This window comes from Trichomycterus rosablanca, chromosome 22 (assembly GCF_030014385.1).
Source record: "Trichomycterus rosablanca isolate fTriRos1 chromosome 22, fTriRos1.hap1, whole genome shotgun sequence".
NCBI classification, from domain to species: Eukaryota; Metazoa; Chordata; class Actinopteri; order Siluriformes; family Trichomycteridae; genus Trichomycterus; species Trichomycterus rosablanca.
Window position 1 is genome coordinate 1,904,485 of NC_086009.1, and position 24,003 is coordinate 1,928,487.

At 45.7% G+C, this 24,003-nt stretch overlaps 2 protein-coding genes across 3 annotated transcripts in view; one reads left to right on the top strand and one right to left on the bottom strand.

Moving 5' to 3' along the window:
- Positions 1 to 12,604, bottom strand: part of smg1 (SMG1 nonsense mediated mRNA decay associated PI3K related kinase) — a 35,085-nt gene extending 22,481 nt beyond the window's left edge. Inside the window, exons 1-21 of one of the 2 annotated variants that reach the window (XM_062984929.1) lie at positions 12,443 to 12,604; positions 10,593 to 10,750; positions 8,708 to 8,860; positions 7,400 to 7,536; positions 7,238 to 7,296; positions 6,869 to 7,082; positions 6,626 to 6,751; positions 6,472 to 6,544; positions 6,272 to 6,369; positions 6,001 to 6,174; positions 5,685 to 5,906; positions 5,440 to 5,541; positions 5,092 to 5,361; positions 4,108 to 4,238; positions 3,536 to 3,697; positions 3,326 to 3,444; positions 1,873 to 1,960; positions 1,685 to 1,786; positions 853 to 993; positions 479 to 678; positions 186 to 382 (exon numbers count right to left, since the gene is read on the bottom strand). In XM_062984929.1, the coding sequence (XP_062840999.1) occupies positions 186 to 382; positions 479 to 678; positions 853 to 993; positions 1,685 to 1,786; positions 1,873 to 1,960; positions 3,326 to 3,444; positions 3,536 to 3,697; positions 4,108 to 4,238; positions 5,092 to 5,361; positions 5,440 to 5,541; positions 5,685 to 5,906; positions 6,001 to 6,174; positions 6,272 to 6,369; positions 6,472 to 6,544; positions 6,626 to 6,751; positions 6,869 to 7,082; positions 7,238 to 7,296; positions 7,400 to 7,536; positions 8,708 to 8,860; positions 10,593 to 10,750; positions 12,443 to 12,519 (3,003 nt within the window). In that variant the 5' untranslated portion in view covers positions 12,520 to 12,604. Of the gene's footprint in view, positions 1 to 185; positions 383 to 478; positions 679 to 852; positions 997 to 1,684; positions 1,787 to 1,872; positions 1,961 to 3,325; positions 3,445 to 3,535; positions 3,698 to 4,107; positions 4,239 to 5,091; positions 5,362 to 5,439; positions 5,542 to 5,684; positions 5,907 to 6,000; positions 6,175 to 6,271; positions 6,370 to 6,471; positions 6,545 to 6,625; positions 6,752 to 6,868; positions 7,083 to 7,237; positions 7,297 to 7,399; positions 7,537 to 8,707; positions 8,861 to 10,592; positions 10,751 to 12,442 lie in introns of both variants that reach the window. The other variant, XM_062984928.1, reaches the window with a different exon arrangement.
- A 3,206-nt stretch (positions 12,605 to 15,810) lies between these two features.
- clec19a (C-type lectin domain containing 19A) lies at positions 15,811 to 20,219 on the top strand. The gene is made up of 5 exons (XM_062984743.1): positions 15,811 to 15,966; positions 17,610 to 17,787; positions 17,871 to 17,964; positions 18,417 to 18,549; positions 19,498 to 20,219. Exons 1-5 carry the CDS (start codon positions 15,879 to 15,881, stop codon positions 19,572 to 19,574), a joined length of 570 nt encoding a protein of 189 aa, XP_062840813.1. The 5' UTR covers positions 15,811 to 15,878; the 3' UTR covers positions 19,575 to 20,219.
- Positions 20,220 to 24,003: the final 3,784 nt, after the last annotated feature.

The window sequence follows — 24,003 nt, forward strand, 5'->3', positions numbered from 1 at the left end:
TGTAAATAAATAATGACGTTTGAGTTGTTCTTGACTCACTTGTGTTACTATAATCAAAGTAATGGAACACAAAGCCAGAACTAATCCAGAAAACATGCTAAATTTCACAAATGGATGGATAACAGTTAGATCATCATCATCGAGGCTGGTGACCTGGCTGATTGTGACGAGGTTGACGCGTTTACCTTGGGTGGAGCAGTGAGGGCGTTGGCACAGCCCTCGTAAGCATTGTACATGAGCTTCTCCAGGTTCTCCAGGAACTGCAGCAGCAGAGCCAGGCGGAGCTGGTTGATGTGGTGGCCCTCGTCGCTCTCTCCTCCGCTCCACTGACTCAGCTCCTGCTCGCTGTTCAAGCTGTGCGCCGCCAGACTGCGGATCATTCCTACAAAAGGCACAGGCCATCACTTTAAATAGTCAGGTGTCCATAGACTTTTGGCCATTTACAAAACTCATAAGTGCCAATCAGTTACGTGCCGACCTTCGATAGTTTGGAACGTGTCCTGCGCGCGGCCCAAAGGAGTGCGCAGTTTGGACAGGACGGTGAACTGGGCGGCCTCCCATACAGCCCACTGCCAGAGCACAGCCTCGGTCTTCAGCAGAGACCGGGGCACTACGGCACCATCCCGCTTCTCCATACGCTGGCAGCTGTGGTACAGACGCTCCAACCAAGGCTCCTTCCTGTTAACACACACACACACACACACACACACACACACACACACACACACACACACACACACACACACACACACACACACACACACACACACACACACACACACACACACACTTCAGTAAGTCCCTGTAGATAAAGAATAAAAATACTAAGGACAATTCTGATCGTCTTCATACCCGCCACGATGGACCGTGCCGTATAAGATGAAGCTGATGAGGTCAGAGAAGTCTTGTGGGTGGAAGGTGTTGCTGGGCGCTTTGCCCATGTGCCGGCGGATGGCGAGAGAAATCTCGTGAATCTCGGAGGAGCTGCGATTGCTGCTAGTTGTAAAAAAATAAACAAATATAATAATAATAATAATAATAAGGGAAACAAATATAATAATAAGGGATAAAAAGCTCAAGACCAAAAGATTTGCTGAGTAATTGATGGATAAGTGTCAGATGATGCATTTAATAGTTTCATCTGTACATTGTATTTGCTTTTCATTTCCTTTTCTTCAACCGCTTCATCATGGTCAGGGTCACGGTAGGGCCAGTTTCACAGGGAAGGACTGGGCAGACAGTAAAACCATGGACAAGGTGATAGTCCATCGCGGTGCTTTGATAGCACAGATGAGATTCAAACCTGGATCTCAGTGATGGTGGGCTAACACAGTATTAAAACATTAGTCACCCGGTCGGGCATCTACAAACAGACCTAATTGGCTAGGTCTAACAAAGGGGGATGGTCAAAGCATTGTAATGGATTGGCACCCTGTCTGGTGTGTGGTACTGCATTGCACCCAGTGATTCCATGGAAGCCAGATCCACCGTGACCCTGACCAGGTAAAAGCAGAGGTAAAACATGAAAATCTAATTAAATAAAACAAGAGGGAAAGAATACATAGATTTGATTAAGTCATGGTCAGGTGTCCGAATACTTTTGACCATACAGTGTGTGTTTGTACGAAGGGCTCGAGCGGCCCAAACGCGGACGCAGATCATGTGACCGAGACGCCGGACTCACCTCAGCGCGACGTGCAGCGGAACAGACCGGAGCAACTTCCCGAAGGCCTGTCTGACCCTCACCGCCGAGTGAACCAGCTGCACGCGGCACACGTCCACACACCTGCACACAAAACCGGCCGCGGTTCGATTACTGTATGATCACTACCGTATGAGCACTGATGTGTAGATGCAGAACGCACTGCTGACCTCTGCAGAAGCTCCGTGGGCAGGGACGAGGACAGAACCTGCAGGCTGCTGCAGGTCTGGAGGCAAACGCCGGGGTCTTCGTTCAAAGCTTCATCAGAAAAAAGAGCACAAACAGCCGTCAGTCAGCAGAGAATCTAGCGACACTTTAATCATGATCGAGTTTGTTTGTTTGTTAGGATTTTACACTCATGACTGGACAGGTAGTTACTGCTTACACAAGATTTATTAAATGTCAAACAGTCATGGACAAATTTGTATCTCCGGTTTACCTCACATGCACGTATTGGGACTGTGGGAGGAAACCCACGCAGACACGGGGAGAACATGCAAACTCCACACAGAAAGGACCCGGACCGCCCCGCCTGGGGATCGAACCCAGGACCTTCTTGCTGTGAGGAGACAGTGCTACCCACTTAGCCACCGTGCCGCCCCCACCCTGCATCTATAAATTCTGCTATATAAATATATAGAAGTTCAGCTTCACATTGTAGCTACATCTTCTGTTGTTTTACCCCGGGGTGGTTCTGACGGAAACCTGTTCACCCTCTCGAGGTTAAAGACTGCAAGTCGAGACTTCAGTGCCAACAATGCTGCTCCTACTAGATGTGATGGAAACCTGGCATGTCTGCACCAAAAATGTCCAGAACTTATAACAAATTTTATCACAGACTGGACTGAATAATGAAGAACTCAAGTTATATTTTTGCTAGTTATAACTTTAACTATAACTAGTTATAGTCTTATTTATTTAAAATATCCTCCAGGCCACCCAAAAAGGACGGGGGTCCCTGCCGAGTCTGGTTCCTCTCAAGGCTTCTTCCTTTAGCGCATCCAATTGTTCAATTTGCATCGTGCTTCCTCTCCGTCTATGCCGAACCCCGTCCTGACAGATGAGATCAAAGCTAGCCAACATCCCCTCCGAAACACTGGCAGCAAGCCGGATGCATCTTTGCCACCCACACATTGATGAGTTTGGCGCCACCCAGCGCTGCATGCGGAGAGACACACCCCAAGGGCACCCTCCCTCATCTCGTGTAGGCGCCTCTTAATCAGCCGGCAGAGGTCGTAATCGCATTCCGACAGAGACCGACCCACCCCCTCCGGTCTCCAATCCCACCCCCCCCCCACCTGAACAACAGGCCAATCGTTGTCCATATAGCCGCCCAGCCTTCGACCGGCTGAAGGCAGAGCTGGATTCGAAACGACGCACTTTCGAAACCCAGCTCTGGTTGCAGCGCGTGCAGCGCCACCTGAGCGGCTCTTCCTGACATTTTAAGGGAGTTTTTCCTTGCCACTGTCACCCTCAGCTTGCTCAATAGGGGTTTTTGGTCTGTTGGTCCTGGATTCTGTAAAGTTGCTTTGAGACGATGTCCATTGTAAAAAGCGCTACATAAATAAATTTGACTTGACTTGAACGGTTCCAGTAGGCAGACCTGTTCCGATTTCCACCTACCGTTTGCAAGAAGTCCTTTACAGAACCGGTTGAAGGAGGGCAGCGAGAACAGCGGCGAGAACGTTTCCGACTTCTTCATCAGCAGAGCGACTTCCAGACACCAGGTGAGCAGCAGCTTCCTGCAGAGAAAACACACACACACACCTTCAGACCCGAGCACGGCGGCGCCGACGACGAGCTCAGCGTCATCACAGGCGAGCGGGGTCGTACCTAGCCTCGGGGTTCAGGTGTTCCTTACTCAGCAGCATCCCCAGCAAACTGAGAAGTGTGCTGAAATGCTTCTTGGTTGCCGTGGTAACTGTGCTGATGACGGCAACGTCGAACAGCGAGGGCGAAGACGAGCTCAGGCTGCTGGAGATGAAGTGCTCGTGTCTAGCACGGAAGAGAAAGGGTGTGTGAAGTACTGGCCATTTTATTAGAAACGCCTGCACATGTACGTTCGTGGAATAATCCAATCACGATGCAGCAATGCGTAAACATACACCGATCAGGCATAACATTATGCCAGTTTACCACTGTTCCTTCCTTGGAGCACTTTCAATAGATACTGACCACTGCAGACCTGGACACACCCCACAAGAGCTGCAGTATTCTAGCCATCACTATGCCTAATACACCCCCGAACTAACAGGTGCCGAGATGAAGAGATAATCAGTGTTATTCACTTCACCCGTCAGCGCTCATAAAGTTATGCCTGCTCGGTGTAAGTCAAAAGCTTCTCTGCCCGAAGACGTCGTTCAGGGATGTCGTTTTAGAAAGCCGAGCTTACAGAGTGTGCATACCTGGTGCAGTGCGAGTAGAGGGTGTAAAGCACAGCGTACTGAACCGCGGGGTAGTGCACAGCCAGCTCCCTGTGAACTACCAGAAAGTTCTGACTGAGGAGAGCGAACACGGTGGGCGACAGAGCCCACATCTGCAACACAAACAAAACAAACACAGCGCATTAACATTAACACGATCACCAAATCATACTGACGCCGTTTAGAAAACCTAGTGTGCTGCCTCGCTGTTTACTGCCTACCTGATCAGCTGCCTCGTTAGAGAGGATTCTAATCAGACACGGCGCTCATGAGGCAGATTATTTAGACGCTCTACTTTCACATCACTAACGTCTTCCCGCCGTGTACCGGAAACGCTTAAACCGCCCCTAAACGACACTCGTGCACCTTTATACTAATTAAACATCAATGAGAGTCTATTTAGGTTTAAAAAGAACTCAGTCGGACGCTCCCTCATCACTCAGCCAGATCATCACTCCTCAGTAGGAGCATTTTAAGCGAGCTAAGAATTTAGACACGCCCTCTTCTCGGGAGCGTAGGATGACGTAAAATGCGTCTGTGTAGAGAGAGATCACTGACAAGGTCTCACACACATCTGTGGGGAGATGAAAAATGGAAAGAAGGGACACGCGAGTGCGAAGATCTCATTTACATTTTCATTTTCAGCATTTAGCAGACGCTTTTATCCAAAGCTTACAATTGAGGGTTGAGGGCCTTGCTCAGGGACCCAACGGTGGCGGGGCTTGAACCGGCAACCTTCTGTTTACTAGTCCAGTACCTTAACCACTGAGCTATCACTGGCCCACAAGTTCCAATCTCAGCCCTGCTATCAGCCGGCTGGGCGCCTACACAGACACATCGTTGTCTCAATGCTGGTGTTGTCTCAAGTGTGGCCCCTGCAGACCAGTTAAGGCGCCCCAAGATTCCAACCAAAATGTGAAGATTTAAACCAAAACTGGTTTCCATCAAGAAGAGGCGCGCGCTCACCCCGATGAGCGAGTTCTTGGTGTTGCCGATGGTGGTGAGGGCGCTCAGGTTGAAGATGAGGATGTACTCCGCTCTCTCAGGGCCGAAGTGCAGCTGGTTGAACGCCGCGTGCTGGATGCCGGAACAGGCCGACGGCAGCCCCAGGGGCGCCAGCAGACTGTCCAGGGCGCAGCACATCTCCCCCAGTACCAGCTTATACGCTGCCTCCAGGATGGGGATGTTCTTCAGACTCAGCACGGCCTGGTACACGCCGTGCGCCGCCGCCATCACCTGGAGGAGACGAAGCGCGTCGGACGTCAGATAAGAAAAAAATGAAATGAAAAGCGCGCTTCACCGTTGGTGCTGTACCTCTCGGTCTCTATGGAAACGCAGCTCCAAGAGCTTAGAGTCGGGGGCGAGCAGCTTTTCCACGAACGTGACGGGAAGCTTGGTGTTTATCTGCTCCACGGTCTGCAGGCACAAGGAGTAAAAGTAAACAAAAATGTAAGTACACCCATGACTGCAGGGTTATCATCAGTCAGTCATTGTTTTTCTTTAGCGCAGGTCTTCATTGTCGTACGCCCACGCGATAACAAGACCGAGAGGTCTCTCACCTGTGTGAGCAGATTCAGGACACCGACGCTGTACTCGGCGCCGCAGGACTGGCAGCTGTCCAGCTGGTCCAGGCCGTAGGAGATGACCGGTCCGGTCAGCTGGCTGCCCGAGTCCATGCTGGTCAGCAGGACACACACGCACTCGTTCCCTGCCGTCAGAACGACCTCGGAGAAGAAGACCTGCTTAGCCGCGGTGACGCAGGCCAACACCCGGCTCAAAACCTGTCGCAAAGAGAGCGCGTGGTGAACAAGGGTTCGAAAGCGGTGGCAAGAACACGAGTAATAACACCGCCAGTACAATATATTTAACACTCACGTCAGTGACGTACGGCTCCGTGATTGGGGGTCCACGGACTGGGTTGAATCTTTGTCCGATGCTGCGCACCACGGTGCTGAAGACCCGCAGCAGGGCCGCCAGCTTAGGTAGAGACACGGCGGGAGGCGGCACATCTTCGTCCACCGCTTCTCCGGACGCTACGTGGCTCAAGTCCTGCAAAAAACAAACAAACAAAAAAAAAAAAACGCCCAATATTGCACCTCCGAAAAACACTTTGGAAAGGGATGAACTGGATGAACAAAACCTTTACCTCTGCGTACGCCTCCATGTCTTCCAGAAACTGACCCAACAAAGTTGTAGAAAAAGCCAAATCTGCCACCCAGAACTGCTCCAGACTCTGCAACCATCCTGAGAACAAGTGCAGGTAATGAGACGACAGCAAATAAATATGAGCCCACTCTCTCTCTCACACACACACACACACACACACACACACACACACACACTTACCAGACACCTGTAGAGTGAGAGCCTGCCTCTGCGTGTGATCTATGTGCCAGCCAACGAGTATGTCCACCGTATCCTGTGAAAGAAACGAGCATCATTAGGACCCGGCGTTCACCGCGAGGGAGCAAACGAAACGCCACGGCGAGCGCTTCCTTACTCTGAAGTTGGTGCTGAAGACGTGCGGGTAGCATCGCGCCACCAGCAGGATGCATTTCACGCTCCGACACAGCAGCTCGGGGGTGTCCAAGTTCTCCAGAATGGACTGAAGGCTGCTCATGACCAACTGCAAAGAAAGGAGACGATACAGAAAGCGCAGATTTAATGATTAACTTTCTCCGAGACCCTTTATTTGAATCGATGAGTCTATTAATGCCTAAGTTGTAGGGTGCCGAAAGCACACCTGCATTAGAGGCGAGAAACCCTTCTTCTCCCCCGCCGTCTCCAACGCCTTGTACACCGCCACCAGGTACAGCAGCTTCACCTCGTCCTTGGCGCAGGCGCCGAACTTCGCGAACATCCACTTGAAGATCCTCTCTGCCTCGTAACTGAGGGCCGTGCACAGCAGACCCAGACAGCAGGCAGCTTCCTGTCTGAGCTCCTGCAGGAGCTTACTGCTGTAGGAGGAGAAGAGAAAACCTTCAGCATGATATAAACACACACAAGCACAGCAGCTGGAAACATCTGGAGGTTGGTTATCTACATGCTTACCAACACAGAGCCATAAAATGCGGACCTGTGATGATTTATATAGTCTATGATGGTGTCATACCTTTCATTAAAAATGTCATTCAGGGTGCTCAAAATATTATCCAACTGTTTCACCAAGACCTGTTCCAAGAAAGCAGAGAAGCATTATTTAACCGGTCAGTTGTGCGCTGACCCAAAAGCCAGTTCGTTACGAGTTGGATTTCCAAAGCGAGCGAGAACCTACCACTTTGTTTTCAGAGTGCACGATCAGCTCCCTCAGCTGTTTCATGGTGGCCAGTCTGCGGTCCCGGTCGTCCTCCCGCGACACCCTCCGCAGAAGGTTGGCAAGCCGAGACTCATCAGAATGAGTCTGCGGTCGGTCTGGAAAAGCACGGAACGGACAAAATCCTCTCATATTTAAATATATATAAAAATATATTGTACAATAATCTGCCCCGTAGTCTCAGTACACTTTTATAGAAGTGACCGGTTTATTAATTACATTCCTGCACGGCATCAGGAGACACTTTCCACCACAAATTGTGACTGAATATAATGCAAAGCTTCACTCAGGGGCCTCAACAGAGGCATACTGACATTGATAATGGGGCTTGGACCAGCAACCATTCGACTACTATGTCAGTACCCATTGCCCTTTCACATATAGATGTTGCTTTAAATATCGATGGTATTAGACCTTGAGCAGGAAGATTGTAGGAGAAAGCTTCTGACATGACTTAAGCACATCTGTGGGAATTTGTGCCCATCTAGTCACAAGCATTTGTACGCCTGGTAGTCAAGAAACAAAACAAGCTTATCCTCATGCCTCTAAAGCATCTGCTTTGCACACAGGGGTCAGGTCAAGCCGGAACTCCTAGCAATTGTTGTGGTTGGACAACATGAATTAAAACAATAGAAGGGATGTCCCGATATTTTGGTCCATGCTGTGTATTTCGGTATCTATGTTAGGTTACCCAATGGCACAGACAGATCAAAAAAGATCAGGTACAAAATATACACACACACACCGTAGTTGGTGTTATAAATGGGCCAATAAATGGACGTCCTCTACCGCCTGTGTGTTTGTGGTTTCTCATTTCCTTCTACCGTCCCAAGATATTCAAATCAGAAACCCTCACTACTGCTTTACTGATGTGAGAACAGAGCAGGCCAAATCACTGACATGGCACTAGAAACACTCTGATATTTATTTATTTATTCATTAGGACGTCACGTTTTACACACTTTGCTTACATTCATGACACGACAGGTAGTTACTGCGCACACAACTGGATTCATTAGTTCAAGATTTAAAGGCAAACACAGTCACGGTATCTCCAATTCGCCTCACTTGCACGTCTTTGTACTGTGGGAGGAAACCGGAAACACACACAGACACGGGGAGAACATGCAAACTCCACACAGAAAGGACCCGGACCGCTACACTTGGGAATCGAATCCAGGACCTTCTTGCTGTGAGGCGACAGTGCTACCCACCAAACCACCCAAACGCTGCGATATAAAAATGAATGAAGGAGGCCGGGACAGTTACCCTGTGATTTCCTCATGTCCTTTGCAGCTAAAGCACGGTTTCCATGCTGAAAACTGGGTAAATCCACGGTCACATCATTGATCCTCAACTCTTGCCCCAACGACTTCCAACCAAATGTATTTTCACCGAGGCCTCCATCTGCGTCATACACACCTGCGAAGAAACGGCCAGAAATTAAAACCTATCCAGATTTACCAGACGTTTAACGACACACAATAACGTCTCTGCACACACACACACACACACACACACACACACACTGCATGTGCTTTAAATCATAAGCGAACAGCACGTGCATCTTCAATATGTTTCTGCAGTCGTATTTATTCACAATTCAGAACGTAATAAGCCTGTTCAAAGCTCTTCCCGTCAGTTTATCCAGACAGGGTGAAAAAAGGTCCCCCAATTGACTCTAAGGCATTTACAGAAGCTTCATAATGCAGTGAATCCTTCCAGTAGTCACTAGTAATGAATTATGCATGTTTGCATTAGCTGTTGCGTTTTATCCAAAATATTTCATCATCTCACATCCACTTTACAGGCGCTTATGCTCGACAGGTTTACTCATTTCACGTTCATCAATCATGACATCGTGGTCAGGGTCGCAGTGGGTTCAGATGCACAAGGAAACACTGGGCGCAGGGCGGGACTACCATGGACGCCAATCCATCGCAGGGCTTTCGGCCACACCACCACCCCCGGACATAGCCAATCACATTAATCTAGACACCCAGCGAGCTGATAATAGACTGCAAGCGTAATAATTCAACATAGTTAATTGGTAAGAATCTGCTCCCACTGTGGTTTACAAGGTGTAACATAAAAGCCTCCACGAAGGGACGTTCGTGTACAAGTTCATTTTGTGTTTACGTGCCTGTATTTAATTATTATTATTTTTCTCTGCGACCCATTCTTTGGCTCATCCAGGGTTTGAAAAACCGTGACCTATGGTACACAGGAGGCAGCTTGAAACCTACACGAACATACCCTGGTACCTTAAATACTCATTCAGACTAGACTAGGAGCAGTTTTACATCTCAGCGCTTCTAACTACTGGCTGAGCACCTACAGGGACGACTGGCTGGCTCTCCGTACGTGATACGGATCTCCTTATGAACCTGCCTGGGGGAGGGGGGATAAAGCAGTCAGTCAGAGCACACGTGTCGGAGGTGGGGTGCGTGTTAGTTACAACCCTTCTCGGTCAGGAGTTAGTAAATAAAACTAGATTGGGAGGAAAACTGGGAAAGAAGTGCATTTGAAATACTCCCAATCAGAATAAGTGACTGGAAATGTCTGTAAAGCAGCAATAAGGAATCTGTTAGGATGAAATTAGCAGTGAATCACTTACACAAAGAACCATTACAAATCCAAATGCAGCAGCGGATCCTCAGAATTTTTCTACCTCACGTCAGAAGGCGCTAGATGGTGAGCAGGAATGTGCCAACACTACCACGGCAGGCCATTACCAGTAAACAGTAACCCAGTATTTCCACAAGCGTTGATGAAATGGACTTCAGTGATGGAACAAGCTCAAAAGGAACCGGGTCCATCTCGAATTTCACACAGCAGCACACCCCAACGATTTAAAAATCTCAATAAGTAAAACACGGTGCTTTCCATACACACAAAGTGTACTCGGTCGGGTTAGTTTCATTTTCAATTCCTAGCAGGAACTTGTCAAATTTAAAACTCAACTTTGCACCCAATGCATTCCTACACACGATAAAGCGAGAGGGCAGGGCCGATCAAAAGCTTACGTACAGATCATAGCAGTCCAGGAATTCTATTCACCTTTTTCAGTAAACAAAATACGTCTCCGATTGAGTTTTTGGTTGAAACTGATGTACACTTCTTATCACAGCTATTTAACCGATGTCAAACCCACCTCCATCTTCCAATGTGCCAGGGCCCGAGTAGGCATCATCGTGCGGTGCTGGGGTAGCGGACTGGTCAGCGGGTGCAGGGTCGTAAAGGGCTGCTGAACCGTGGTCTCTAGAGACGCTGCACTTCACACCGTCCTGGCTGGCTGATGCACTGTCGCTTCTGAAACAAATTAATACTCATCAGTGAAGGGAAACCTTGTATATTTGCATACAAAAAAATAAACAAATCTTCGTAAAGTCCAAGTCTCGTCCTTAAAACACAACCGTGAGCTGGACAGCAGGAACACACACCCTTTCATCCTAATGGCTTTGATCTTTGTGGCCCATGTGTACTTATCGTATCTTTTACTGAAGCTGGGGTGCCAGAGAACAAATATCTGGACAGCTGATGGACCGTGAAGAAATCCGTGCATTCTGATTTGGATTCGACTGGACAGCGGGAATCGCTCCTCTAGCCTCCCCTGTCTCAGACATGGTCAGTTGGATCTGTCGAGTACCTGGCCAGGCCAATAGCACTACCGAAAAGTGAGTAAGCAGTGGACTAACTTTCTAGCATTCTGCACCACCTAAGAGACATGCGTGTTGTGATATCTGAAGAACAGGATGAAATGGAATTGTGCTATACTTGTTCTAAATTAAATACTGCTTGCAATGAATTTTGTTAAGAAATGTAGATAATACGCTCTAAAAATGTACATACAATGGTAAATCCAAATCCTACAGAGGATGATGTGGATGAAGTAGAATGGCTGTGCACAAAGTACAGTCCATTAAGACATGACTGGCCCAGTTTGGTTGAATTGGGATGTAGTTTGAGAGCCAGGCCTTCTTTATGTCAGCATTTCATCAAGTCAGAACAAGAAACAGCCTTCCCTAAAAGGTTGCTTCAAAGGTTGAAGAATATAATTTACTTAATATAATAAATTTATTACACGTGTTAGCAGTTCGAGTGGATGAAACATATAGTTTTATATATGGATGGGGTGTCCCAATACTTTTTATAGTGTGTAATACGATGATTTGTGGACTTGTATGGTGAAAATACTTGTAAATTTACTGATAAATGTAATCAAATCATTAAAAACAATTAAACACAAATCAGTGGAACATCAAGACAGTCATGAGATTCAGCTCTATCTCTCTTACTAGAACGTCTATGTAAATAAAACTTTTGACTTCACCTGTACACCTAATATAAAAGTGTGTATAGATTTAACATGCTTTCCAGCTGTAAAACATCTGTTTTAACTATTAAATGCTGTATTAAATAGCAAAGACCTGAACCAGGTGTAAACACATTACAATACACGACTCAACAAACGTCTCAAACGTACAAGTAATTTAAATCTAGTGTACTAGATAGGGCGCATGGGTCTACATAATAAGACACTAGTTAGTAGACAGCTGTAGTGGATAAGGTTCGGATTGAAGTGCGGCCTGCATCTAACCTTTGCTAACAAACACCGCGGTTATTTAACAGAATGCTCAAATGTGGCGATATCACCAGGCACTAAAATGTTAAATTCTAAATAAGAGCATGATAGTATTTAATAAACGCTATAAAAGCACCGTTAACATTCGGGCGGTTGTTTAAAAATGCCATGTAAATCAATGCTAACGTGGCTATAGCTGTGTAGCTTACATAGGAGCTCAATGGTAAGAAGGTTCAACAAATAATTTCAAAGCAAAGTACCGTATATATTAATCATCACTTAAATTATCTATGTTATTTAAAATAATTCCACCACATGTCCTGGGCTGACGCTCACCATTACGGAACGCGGTCATTGTAAAACAAGTGATCCGCGTTAGGCCGCAGAATCCCCGCGCTATATTTGAAAGCGAAACCCACCTGGACTGCCAGTCATTCCAGTTGCGGTGCAGTTTATGGGCGCTGCTAAGCCGAGACCCGAGGGCTTTGCGGCTCATTACCTTCGCCAGGACTGCATGACCCGCTTCAGCACGGGGAAGCGTTCACAGAAACGAGCCGAGAATTCAATCTGTTCCGAAAGAGAAATTAATAGAAGCGAACAAAACAGCCCGGGTTTGAGGAGTGCAATAACGCGGCCTGACCCTCCCTCTATTTCTGCGTTTACAGCACTGACACCTACCGGCCAACAGCAGCACCTGCACCCACACAGACCACTCTTAGGTGCACCTATCTTTTACGTATCCCTGCTTACTTTACGAATCTTGTAGGTATACAATTACTGACTGTAGCTCATCTGTTATTCCCCAAACTTCGTCACCCCATGTGCACCATGTATCAACCACTTTTATGCACCGCTATGACATTAATGTGTCACGTTCTGCTGTGAGTGTATCAGGTGCAGCAGTGTTGTTGGGATTTCTTAACACTTCATTGTCAATGCCAGGAGGAGAGCATCACTCCGACCAAAAATATAAAGCCACCCACATCCTCTGATCAGAAAGTGTCCACTGTTAAAAGACTAGGGAAAGATTCACATACAATCAGGCTATGTGTTCCAACAGCTTCCTCACCCAGTGCACCAAACACCACCACATTCGGTCCTAGTTCTTCCCCAGATTTAATAACATCATCCCTGAGTTTAACTCTCTCCCAGACCCCGACACACACACACACACACACACACACACACACACACACACACACACACACTTTTGTTCTTTTACTGCTTACATTTAGTTCATGTCACTGTTAATTCTTTTTTCTTAAATGTTTATTACCAATTGCCCAGGGGCCCAGACTATCCTTAATCCGTCCTTGGGTGTAGGCCAGAGTTGAGATTAGACATGTTCAGCTTAATCTTAACTCTCCTGTCACGATGGTGTGTAATGATGTGTATCCTTCCACAAGATGGTAGCATGAGCTTAAAATCACCAGCGGAGATGTCTGAACTGGAGATCCCACCCTTACACCAAGTGCACTTTGTTCCCTTCACTCAGCCAGTATCCTAGCAATATATGCACTATATGGACAAAAATATTGGGACACCTGATCATGAGCTTGCTGGACAGCTGTATATTTAATGGCTCCCTCTTTCCTTTGTAGCTTTAATATGATCTACTTTTCTGGATTACTTTTTTTCTACTTTTCTACTTTCTATAAGACTTTCTACCAGGACAGTGTCTGTGGGAATTTGTGCCTGAAGCCCCACATGAATTTTAACCTCTTCCAGCACCCAAACCCCTATATAAAGGTGAAACATGATTTAACCTTTTTGAGTGGGTATGAGGGCAGCACGGTGGCTCACTGCAACCCTGACCTGGAAAAAGCAGTAATATACAGTACAATTAATAAATGAATAAGAGGGTATGTACTGGTGCCTCTTTCTTAAATATGCACGTACCACTCACTTACTCACTTTCTTAACTGCTTATCCAATTAGGGTTGCAGAGGGGTGCTGGAGCCTATCCCAGCTTTTCAACCCACGCAGACACGAAGAAAACATGCAAACTCAGCACAGAAAGGACCCGGACCGCCCCGCCTGGGGATCGAACCCAGGACCTTCCTGCTGTGAGGCGACAGTGCTACCCACCGAGCCACCATGCTGCCCTATGCATGTACCAGGATGTCAATAATTGTGCAGAGGACTGTACATACAGTCATACACATACTGGCATGTTTTCTGATAAATGGGAGGTAAACAACACACTCACACACAAGAAACTCCTCACAGATACTGACTGAAGATGAGGAACAAACCCAGGTCATTGAGGCCCATACTGCTGTGCGGCACCCACTCTACCAGCCAAGCCACTTGTTTTTCTGGTTAGCTGGTTAGTATGTGAACCCTCTCCTGGTTACTGAACACTGCGGCTCTGTGGGATGAATCTTTTGCGTTGTGGATTATGAAGAACAGCAGCAGGAGCGTCTGAGAACAGCACTCAGAGAAGTTCAGTCCATAAGAGGGTTCAGAATGAATCATATCTGGTTCCTCTGTCTCCTTCCCTCAGGCAGATAAGATAAATTCATGGCTGTTAATAGTGCCGGACTGTCCAGGTCTCGAGATAATACCGAGAGCAGAGGACAGGACGGAGGACGAGATGTTCAGCGTCACACAACAGCTTTCACTGCCACATTAGTCAGTAAAGTTCTATTTGTATTAGAACCTTGGCTCTTTTATTATGGGCCATTTAAACACATACATTTTTATTCATGTCGGTACAAAGTTTACAATATGGGCAATTTACACATTTTTCCTTTACTAAACGAGCACAAATTCCTACAGGCACACTCCAAACCTTGTGGAAACCCTTCCCAGAAAGGCTATGGGATGTCCACATACACAGTATGGACAAAAGTATTAGAACGCCCTTTCTAATGATCGAATTCATGTGTTTCGGCCACAACTGCTAACGTGTAATAAATCAGTTATATTTTATATTTAATATGTTTCCAACTTTGCAGCAACAGTTTAGGGAAGGCCCTTCCCTGTTCCAGCATGACTGAAGCTCTATAAAACATAAAGAAACTCCAGAGTCCTGATCTCAGCTCCACTCAACAGGTTTGGAATGAACCGGCACATCAACATCAGCACCCAGCCTTACAAATAATGACTGAATGGGCACAAATTCCTACAGTTATACTTCAAAGTCTTGTGAGTAGCTCTCTCAACAGAGGTCACTGTATTTAATAGCATTCGCTTTTACAGTGGGATGTCCAGCAGGCTCATGAGAAGGTGTCCAAATACTTTTGGCCATATAGTGGCAAACCAGAACAGCATCATAAGATGTTTACAGCTACTTAAAACACAATATACTATTCCAGTAATTGACAGAAATGAAACCGCTGCTGTGGAGAATGAAGCTCTGGACGTCACGTTCTGTCTTGGCTAGGTTTTGAATAAGTAAAACCACATTTAGCCAAAGTGTTCAAGAGCTTTAATGAATTAAGCACAGCAGTTTCAGTCTGACAGTTTCAGAGGTTAAATTCTTTGTCACGGGTCACTTCTAGACGTCACTTAACAGTCAAAACTTTCAGTTCTGTGGTTCCTACACACTCCAATAAACTTCATCCAGCTCAGAACTAAATATCAGAGCAAATAAAGCTGCCAATACATAATTCAACTTCCTGTTTCCATAATCTCATCAGCTGGTCCTCGCACGCGCTCGCTCTCCGTCTGAGTTTCGTCAGAAAACTGGATTCGTCCGGGTGGGAAGAGTCAGGAGACTCACCCACTCTCGGCTTACTCTCCTCATCGTACAGACGTCCAGAAGAGGATACACACTCTCTCTCCGAGACTCACGGACACACCAGCGCACACAGACACACACAAACACACACACTGTATAACACTGTAAAAATGCTCTGTTGGGAACTGTGCTTGGCTTTGCTCGTTATCAGCCTCCAGGTTTGGGCTCTTCCTTCAACCAACATCAAGATCACACAAGGTGAGTCTCCCAATTAAACAGATTTAACATGACAAATGAAGGTTTGTCCACTTTTTTTATGCTGTTTATGAAGATTGTTTGATTTTGATTGTGCTTTAATACCGCCAAGTTGACACTGTTGGGCCCCTGAGCAAGGCCCTTAACTCTCAGTTGCTTGCCTGGTATTCAGTCATAATTTTAAAAGCTGTAAATGTAAAATCTTGATTGTTGTGTTGTTGTTTTTTTTAGATTTATAACACAAAAAATTGGTTTATGCTCGAGTGGAGAGTTTGATGGTTCTAAATAAACAGATTAACAAACATACAGCAGTAATACAAACTATTTTGTTTACTATAATTGTGCAATTATTTAATTCCTTTTATTTATGATATTATTTTAATATGAAAACATTGTAGACGTCCCTGTAATAATAAAGTATTAATTATTAAAGTTCTGTTTCTTTACCAGTGCTTTAAATCTGCTTTAAATCTATAGAAGATTTGGTTTATTTAATATAATAATCATATATATTAAAATAAATACATTTAAAAAATTAACACACCCCAGAGATGTATTTAATACATTGTTTTTAATGATTTTTTATGTTATGGACAGTAGACAAGTATGTCTATTTATGTTTTTTAATAATTTTATTGGTTATGTTAGTATATTGGTTAGTATAATTTTAGTGTAAAGCTTTTCTAATTCTCTGTCCATGTTACATACCTTGATTAACTGATTCATTAATTGATACATTATTTTACACGTCAGGGTCACTTTAATTCTAATTCATTCGACAAAAAGCCAGGAAACACCCTAGACAGGTTGCCAGTCAATAACAGGGCACACACACACACACACACACACACACACACAAACTTAGTAGCTTCAATTGGTTAGTCTTTGTGCCCAGCCAGGGAATCAAACCCACACTATTCTTGCTGTGAAGTGACAGTGCTACCCACTGAGCCACCGAAATGATCATTTCACTAAAATAATCATGTCCCAAAAAAGGAAAACTGAATACTTATCGGGCGGCACGGTGGCTCGGTGGGTAGCACTGTCGCTTCACAGCAAGAAGGTCTTGGGTTCGATCCCCAGGTGGGGCGGTCCAGGTCCTTTCTGTGCGGAGTTTGCATGTTCTCCCCGTGTTTCCGGTTTCCTCACACAGTCCAAAAACATGCAGTCAGGTTAATTGGAGACACTGAATTGTCCCATAGGTGAATGGGTGTGTGTGTGTGTGTGTGTCTGCCTGTGACGGACTGGTGCCCCATCCAGGGTGTTACTGTGTGCCTTGCGCCCATTGAAAAGCTGGGACAGGCACCAGCACTACCACCTAGGAGACAATAACACCAGAAGTGTGTTCCTTATGACCAGTCTACTCCATAACTTTGTTTTGGTTTCCATCACTGCAGAAAATCCTGCTTCACAAACATAGGATGTTGGAAATGGAAGCTGTGTTTTTATTGCTTTTGTATCGATCTCTAATTATTTATTCTTTCTGTGCGGCCCGGTAATAAATGACCCGGTACCGGTCCATGGCCCGGTGGTTGGGGGCCACTGGGTTAGAGAAGCAACACTGAGGAAAAGCTAGACTTTGTCTTCTAGCGATCAAGGGTGCCCATAACTCAAGTGTGTTCCTCAAGTTTTCTTCTGTTCTGCAGCTCTGCCACTGCAACTGCCGGACTCCAGCCAGCCTGCGATCTGCCCGCTCTTCTGGACCGAATTCGAGGGTTTCTGCTACCGTTTCTTCCCTCTAAACCGCACGTGGGCCGAGGCCGACCTGTACTGCGCCGAGTTCTCCAACGGACACAGATCGGGCAAACTCACCTCCATCCACAGGTAACGGAGAACGCCTTCGTTCAGTCTGATAAACGACTACGGGAGCGGCGCAGTTAAAGATTCTGTGTTTGTGATCTGCACAGCTGGGAGGAGAACGTGTTCGTGTATGATCTGGTGAACAGCCGGGTACCCGGGATACCTACCGATATCTGGATTGGCCTGCATGATAGGAGACAGGTAAACCAGAACTCAACTCTTATTAGACATAAATATTTCTTTATGGTAGTCTAACCTGCATCAATGCATGAGTGAGGAAATCTGATCTAGCTTTTTGATCACCCATTTTCCAAGGGTGGCACAAACACCCAGACCCAGGTTTTGTGCACCGGGGCCTTCCCTAAACTGTTGCTGCAAAGTTGCAAGCATCATTTCCTTTATATAACTGATTTATTACACCTGTTTGCTCTTGTTGCTAAAATGCAAGAATTCAGTTAATAACAGGGGTGTCACAATTCCCAATGGTCAGTCGCACCGTCAGGTCCTCACCAAGGTGACCGCTGCTAAATACACCATATGGACTATAGTGTATTTAGCAGTGGTCACCTCGGTAAGGACCTGACGGTACAACTGACCACACCAACTAAGGTAAAATTTACCCTAAGGTCCATATTTTGTGGGTTTATTTGCAGGAGGGCACCATGGAGTGGACGGACGGCTCACCGTACGAGTTCAGTTACTGGGATGGAAACCAACCCGATGACGGGATCCACCGGATCCCTGAGGTGGAGGACTGTGTTGAGATCTGGTACAGGCAGGACAGCGGTGAGTCGGCCGTCTCTGTCGTCGCCGAAACCTCTTTCATGTTAAAAGTAAAAGTCGATTTGAAGTAGTATCAGGCAGAGACTTTTAACCTTTTTGTGTGGTGTACACCAAAAGAACGATACAGGCTCAAATGCTTGATCCTTATAAGAAGTCTATTATGCTGTAAGGGGAATTTGCCAAAATGCAATTGGCCCCCTTGTCCAGTGCCTTCCCAATGGCTAGACTGTATTGTCCACCCCACCCCTCGGACATTAGCCAGTCGTGTCTATGCAGATGCCCAACTGGCTGCGGGCACTGCTGCAATTCAAACCTTGGATCCCCAGATTTCAGCAGTAAATGGTTAACATACTTTACTAATGCACCACCAGAGCACTGATGAGAGTGGTCACTTCTAGGGTGACTTCTCCATTTACAAGGCTCGATCACTGTCCACCACATTTATAAAAACATAGACTGTGTGGCGCAGTGGAATATTCCGCTAGCACACCAGCGCCGAGATTCAGAACTCCTCAGTTCAAAACTCAAAGTTGCCACCGGTCAGCTGGGTGCCATCTAGTGGGCATGATTGGCAGTGCCTGCAGCAGACACATCTCTGCTAGGGCGGGATGCCCGGACTAAGTGGGTGGGGCTTCAAATGCTGTGTAAGGACCCTGATTAGCAGATAGAGGCTCCTGTGCAGAGTGCATGGGTGAACAAGGGTTCCGCTAAGGGCTGCGCGCGGGTCGGAGGGGGGCGTGAGCGGCAATATACCCACCTCGACTGCAATCAGGGATCCACCAGCAGCGGAAGACAGATTGACTATGCTAAATTAGGAGAAAATGCATAAATGAAATAGAGAAAAAAACCCAGACTGAAAATAGATCCAGACCCTTGTGGGATTGAGCTGTTCACTATCCATTAAAAACATTCTCGCTAAACTGATGCGTCCTCTCTCGTTTCCTCCCACAGCGCTCAGGTCCTGGAACGACAACAGCTGCGATCATTCCTTCCCCTTCGTCTGTAAAATCCCCACGCTGGACAACTAGCGTTCTGTCCGCCTGTTTTTCGCACTGTGGCCTGTCGTCTCTGTTCCTGCGGAGCGCAGAGACTCCGGACTCTCCCTCTTAGGTCATCGGACGTGGCCGAGAACGCCGTCCATCTGGGCTTCGTTTGGACCCGTGACTCATCATGCAAACTACACACACACACACCCTGCACCCTCACGCCAGCTCGTTCTGCCGGACCGTCAGAAACTCTGATGTTCTCAGTCTTGTTGAAGTTAAAGTCATTTCTCATTAGAAAGGTAGTAGAAGATCGTCGGCTGGTCTGGTGTAGATGGTTGATGGATCTGGGGTTTCAAAACACAAAGCAACACAAATCAGCACGTCTGGGTTCTCCACCCTCGTCCAGCTGGCTGCTTCCACACCGGGGACGCGATTTTTTATTCTTTTTGTATTTAAATACCTGCTGTTTATAATCTGCATTTTCTAATACACTCATGTTTAGCAAAGGTTTGTTAATGTCGCTCGAGGAGACCTGTGTATCCAATCACCAGATTTATGTAATTATTGGCAGGAGGTGTGTCAACATGACGGAATGAGAAGCTTTAGCCAAATGCTCACAGGCTTGTCGTTAATATAAATCAGTTTGCATCTTGTCTTCATTAAACTGGCAACTTCTCCATCCATGTATCACCGTGTAGCTTTACGTACGAAATGCAGCTTGTTTTATAGGATTGTAATGAGTTTGGCTTCTTTCTGTTTATTTTTCTCTGACTGGATGATTGAAATACTGTCAAAAAACACATTCGTAATAAATAATAATAATAAATTCATATTTTTTTGACAATATGACTACATATGCAAAACTCACTCACTCACTTTCTTTACCGCTTATCCAATCAGGGTCAATTTGCGCAAGGCACACAGTAACACCCTGGACGGGGCGCCAGTCCATTGCAGGGCACACACACACACACACACACACACACACCCATTCACCTATAGGGCAATTCAGTGTCTCCAATTAACCTGACTGCATGTTTTTGGACTGTGGGAGGAAACCACATGCAGACACGGGGAGAACATGCAAACTCTGCACAGAAAGGACCTGGATCGAACCCAGGACCTTCTTGCTGTGAGGCGACAGTCCTACCCACTGAGCCACCGTGCCGCCCCATATGCAAAACTACACAATAATAAATTCAGACCTGGTGGTATAGAAAGTTCTGTGATGTTATTAAACTCAAGGTAAAGTCTTTTGGCTGTTCCCGTATTGAGGGGCGAATCTGGTCCACAGGCAGACTTGGCGGAGTATTTATACTGGATACCCTTCCTGAATTTAGTGGGCTAGCTCCATGCCAGTAGTTAAACTGGCTTCTGTAAACCTCACCCTAGGTGGCATAGAGTGACAGTGAGCTGTCTGTGCGACTGGTGTCCTCACCTTCCGCACTGTGATTCTACCAGCATAACAAAGAATCCATTTTATTTATTTATGATGTATAAATGATATATCAATGATTGAAAGCTTCACTGGGGTGTTTGTCTCTTTCCATAATTCCCTTCACATCCACACCCCAAAATTCACGTTCTGACCAGCCTTCTGAAGGTTCTGAGCTTTCTAAACTGTAAGGAAAGGAAGACAGGATAGAATCAGTGGTCCACATTATTGGCCCATTAACCCCATCCCCCCCAATTTTCTCCCTAATCTAGTCTGGTCGTATCCAATTACCCTGATTGCATTACACTTCCCCTCTACCGATACTACCCTCCGCTGCTGATTGAGGAGAGCGAGACCGACACACGCCCCCTCTGACACGTGTGCAGTAGCCGGCTGCATCTTTTTACCTCCACGAGGCGAGTTCATATGCAGATCAGCCTTGTGTACGGAGAGCCACACCCTGATCGACGCATTATCCCTCAACTCTGCGCAGGAGTTCTGGACCGGCTTTCCCAACCTTTGTGAACAACAGCCCAGCCGACGTGTTCGAAATCCCAGCTCTGGTGTGCTAGTGTGTTTTACCGCTGTGCCACCTGAGCAACTAGCCCATCTTCTGAGTGGAAGTATCCAAGCTGCTAGACAGGCTCACACATTCAGTAATTCTGTGTTGACATTATTTTAATTTTGCTTGATGACACTTCTGTTACCTTTAGGGCTTCTGCAGAGTTTGTGCCCCCTGAAAATGATGTTGGGCTGTTCAGAAATGCCACTGATTACCAGGTTTGTTCTTTAAGACAGTGGTCCCCAACCACCGGGTCACTGGTCTTTCTGTTTCCTGTGATTAAAACTCTTCTGAGTTCTTCAAGAGCTCATTTTTTCAATTTACTTCAAGAGACATGAGGGAGCTTAACCTTCTGCAGGTTGACCAGAGGTGAGTCTCTTCGCCACATAGACCGTGATGATTAGTGTCGGAAGAATCTGTTCCATCTTATTAACCCAATTTGGTGCATAATGCATGAGTGGAACGTCAGTACGGGGATTAATCCTCTGGACGAATGTTTGAGGTGTCTGACAGGAACTCAGTTGGTGCTTTTAATCATCCAGCTTCTCAAATCAACATAATTCATGGGCCGTCTGTTTAAATTACCCAAGGATACTGGACTCGTAAGGTAAGACTTGGAAGGTGACTGGTTCAAGCCGCACCACTTACAAGTTAGCACCGTTGGGCCCTTGTGCAAGGCCCTTTATTTTGAATTGATCAGTATTCAGTTAAATAAAAATTCTTCGCAGTCACAGTCACCCAGACCCCAAACCAAAATGCTTACAGTGGAGTTCAGCTGCATTTCCAGCATTTGCACTACTACTCAGAGTAATTATGTGACTAATGACCGGGTCCGCTGGTCCTCGGAGGGTCATTACACAGAACATTTGCACATAAACAAACACTGAATCATCATCATCATCTCACAGATTCACTTAGTGCACTCGTGCACTCTGGGCTGGATCATATTATTAGTGATTAGCATCTATTTGTTAATGACATTACCATGATATGAAAACATTAGCTTCAACACTAATGGCAGTGGATAAATACTCTCAAAATAAATCATTATCTCAGCTTTAAGAGACGCTCTTTATTTCTTCTTCTTCTGAGAGACTCCAGCGTCAATGCCTTGTAATTAAAAGCATCATTGGCAGCCAGTTTTGACCAAACTCCAAACAGAGCAGTTGGGATAACTGACCTCATCTGTGATGATGACACTTCCGGTGTGAACACAGGGGGCAAAAAATTGCTTCCGGTCTGAACGTAGAGTTAGAGGAGCAGCAGGACGTTACCTGAGTTTTGTTTGTTTGTTTTTTTAAACTGCTTTACATTGATGGTGGACTCAGGAAAATGTCCTTCACGTCCACTTATTAAAGAAAAGGTGAGAGGAATTTAGCGGTACCTTGAAACTCGACATCAGTCGGTTCTGGAGTGGCGTCGAGTTTTAAAGACGTTGAGTTTCAACGGATGTTTGGGAAACCTGTTAACGCATCCATGGTTCCATTGAACCGCATCTAGTTTAGTCTCATGTAATATAATGATGTTGTTTTTAACACTTATACACTGAAAATAACACAATTATAATATAAAACCACTGAAATAAAATTAAAATCAGTTACAAATCAATAAAAATACAATAAAAGCTGCACTTTAGCTTTACTTCTTTATTGTTTCCTTATGCTTATTGTGGAGATGATGCTTGATCTTGGAATACCGTATTCTGTTCAGTATCGGCGCATATCTGCAAAAGTGTGACTTATTGTAGTAAAACAGCGAGTGAGGAATGTGATTAGTGGAGGAACTTATGAGCAGTAATAATGAAGAGAAGTTTAGTGCTCCTGTCTCCTTCTTTTACTACATTAAACCACGTTAAGCTTTATTTTGAACCAGAAGCGTTTTAGACTCTGGGAGAAGCTGATTCTGATTCTCACCATTTCTCAGAAGCTGGAGCTGTAACACAAGTTTAAAAGTGAAACAGGGAGGAAAATCCAGATAAACACAGATACATATGGAGCTGTAACCCTGGATCTGACGCTTATTCCACACTAATGCAGATTCAGATCAGATTTACACTTTGATGACGTTTCAATCATACAGTTTGTCTCTTCTGCAGACAAGTTTGCTCTCATATATATTTATATATTTATATTCACCAACATGACGCTAATCTGTGAAGCAAAACACAACATTTCAGTTCAGCACCTTTTCATTTATTCAGATTAAATGTATTTTTTATTTCCTTCGTTTCCTCGGTTGACACGTTTGTTCAGTTCATATTATTCATCGTACACTGTTAAAGTAATAAATATATACATATTTGTAAAGATAAATATTTGATTCTATCTATATGTATATGCATCCATTTATCTAAATAAATATCTCCACTGGCACATTTTGCTTTTTAATAGTTGTGTTACTGTTACGTACTGTGGTCATTTTCACTTGAACACGAACATTGAGATTTACACAAACAGACAGTCTCTAGACCTGCG

What these genes read in the sequence shown, in the direction of transcription:
- clec19a (XM_062984743.1), top strand. Translation starts at nt 15,879, where the DNA reads ATGCTCTGTTGGGAACTGTGCTTGGCTTTGCTCGTTATCAGCCTCCAG. An exon ending in AAACTCACCTCCATCCACAG is followed by an intron (nt 17,788 to 17,870) that starts GTAACGGAGAAC and finishes TGATCTGCACAG; the next exon opens with CTGGGAGGAGAACGTGTTCG. An exon ending in CTGGTACAGGCAGGACAGCG is followed by an intron (nt 18,550 to 19,497) that starts GTGAGTCGGCCG and finishes TTCCTCCCACAG; the next exon opens with CGCTCAGGTCCTGGAACGAC.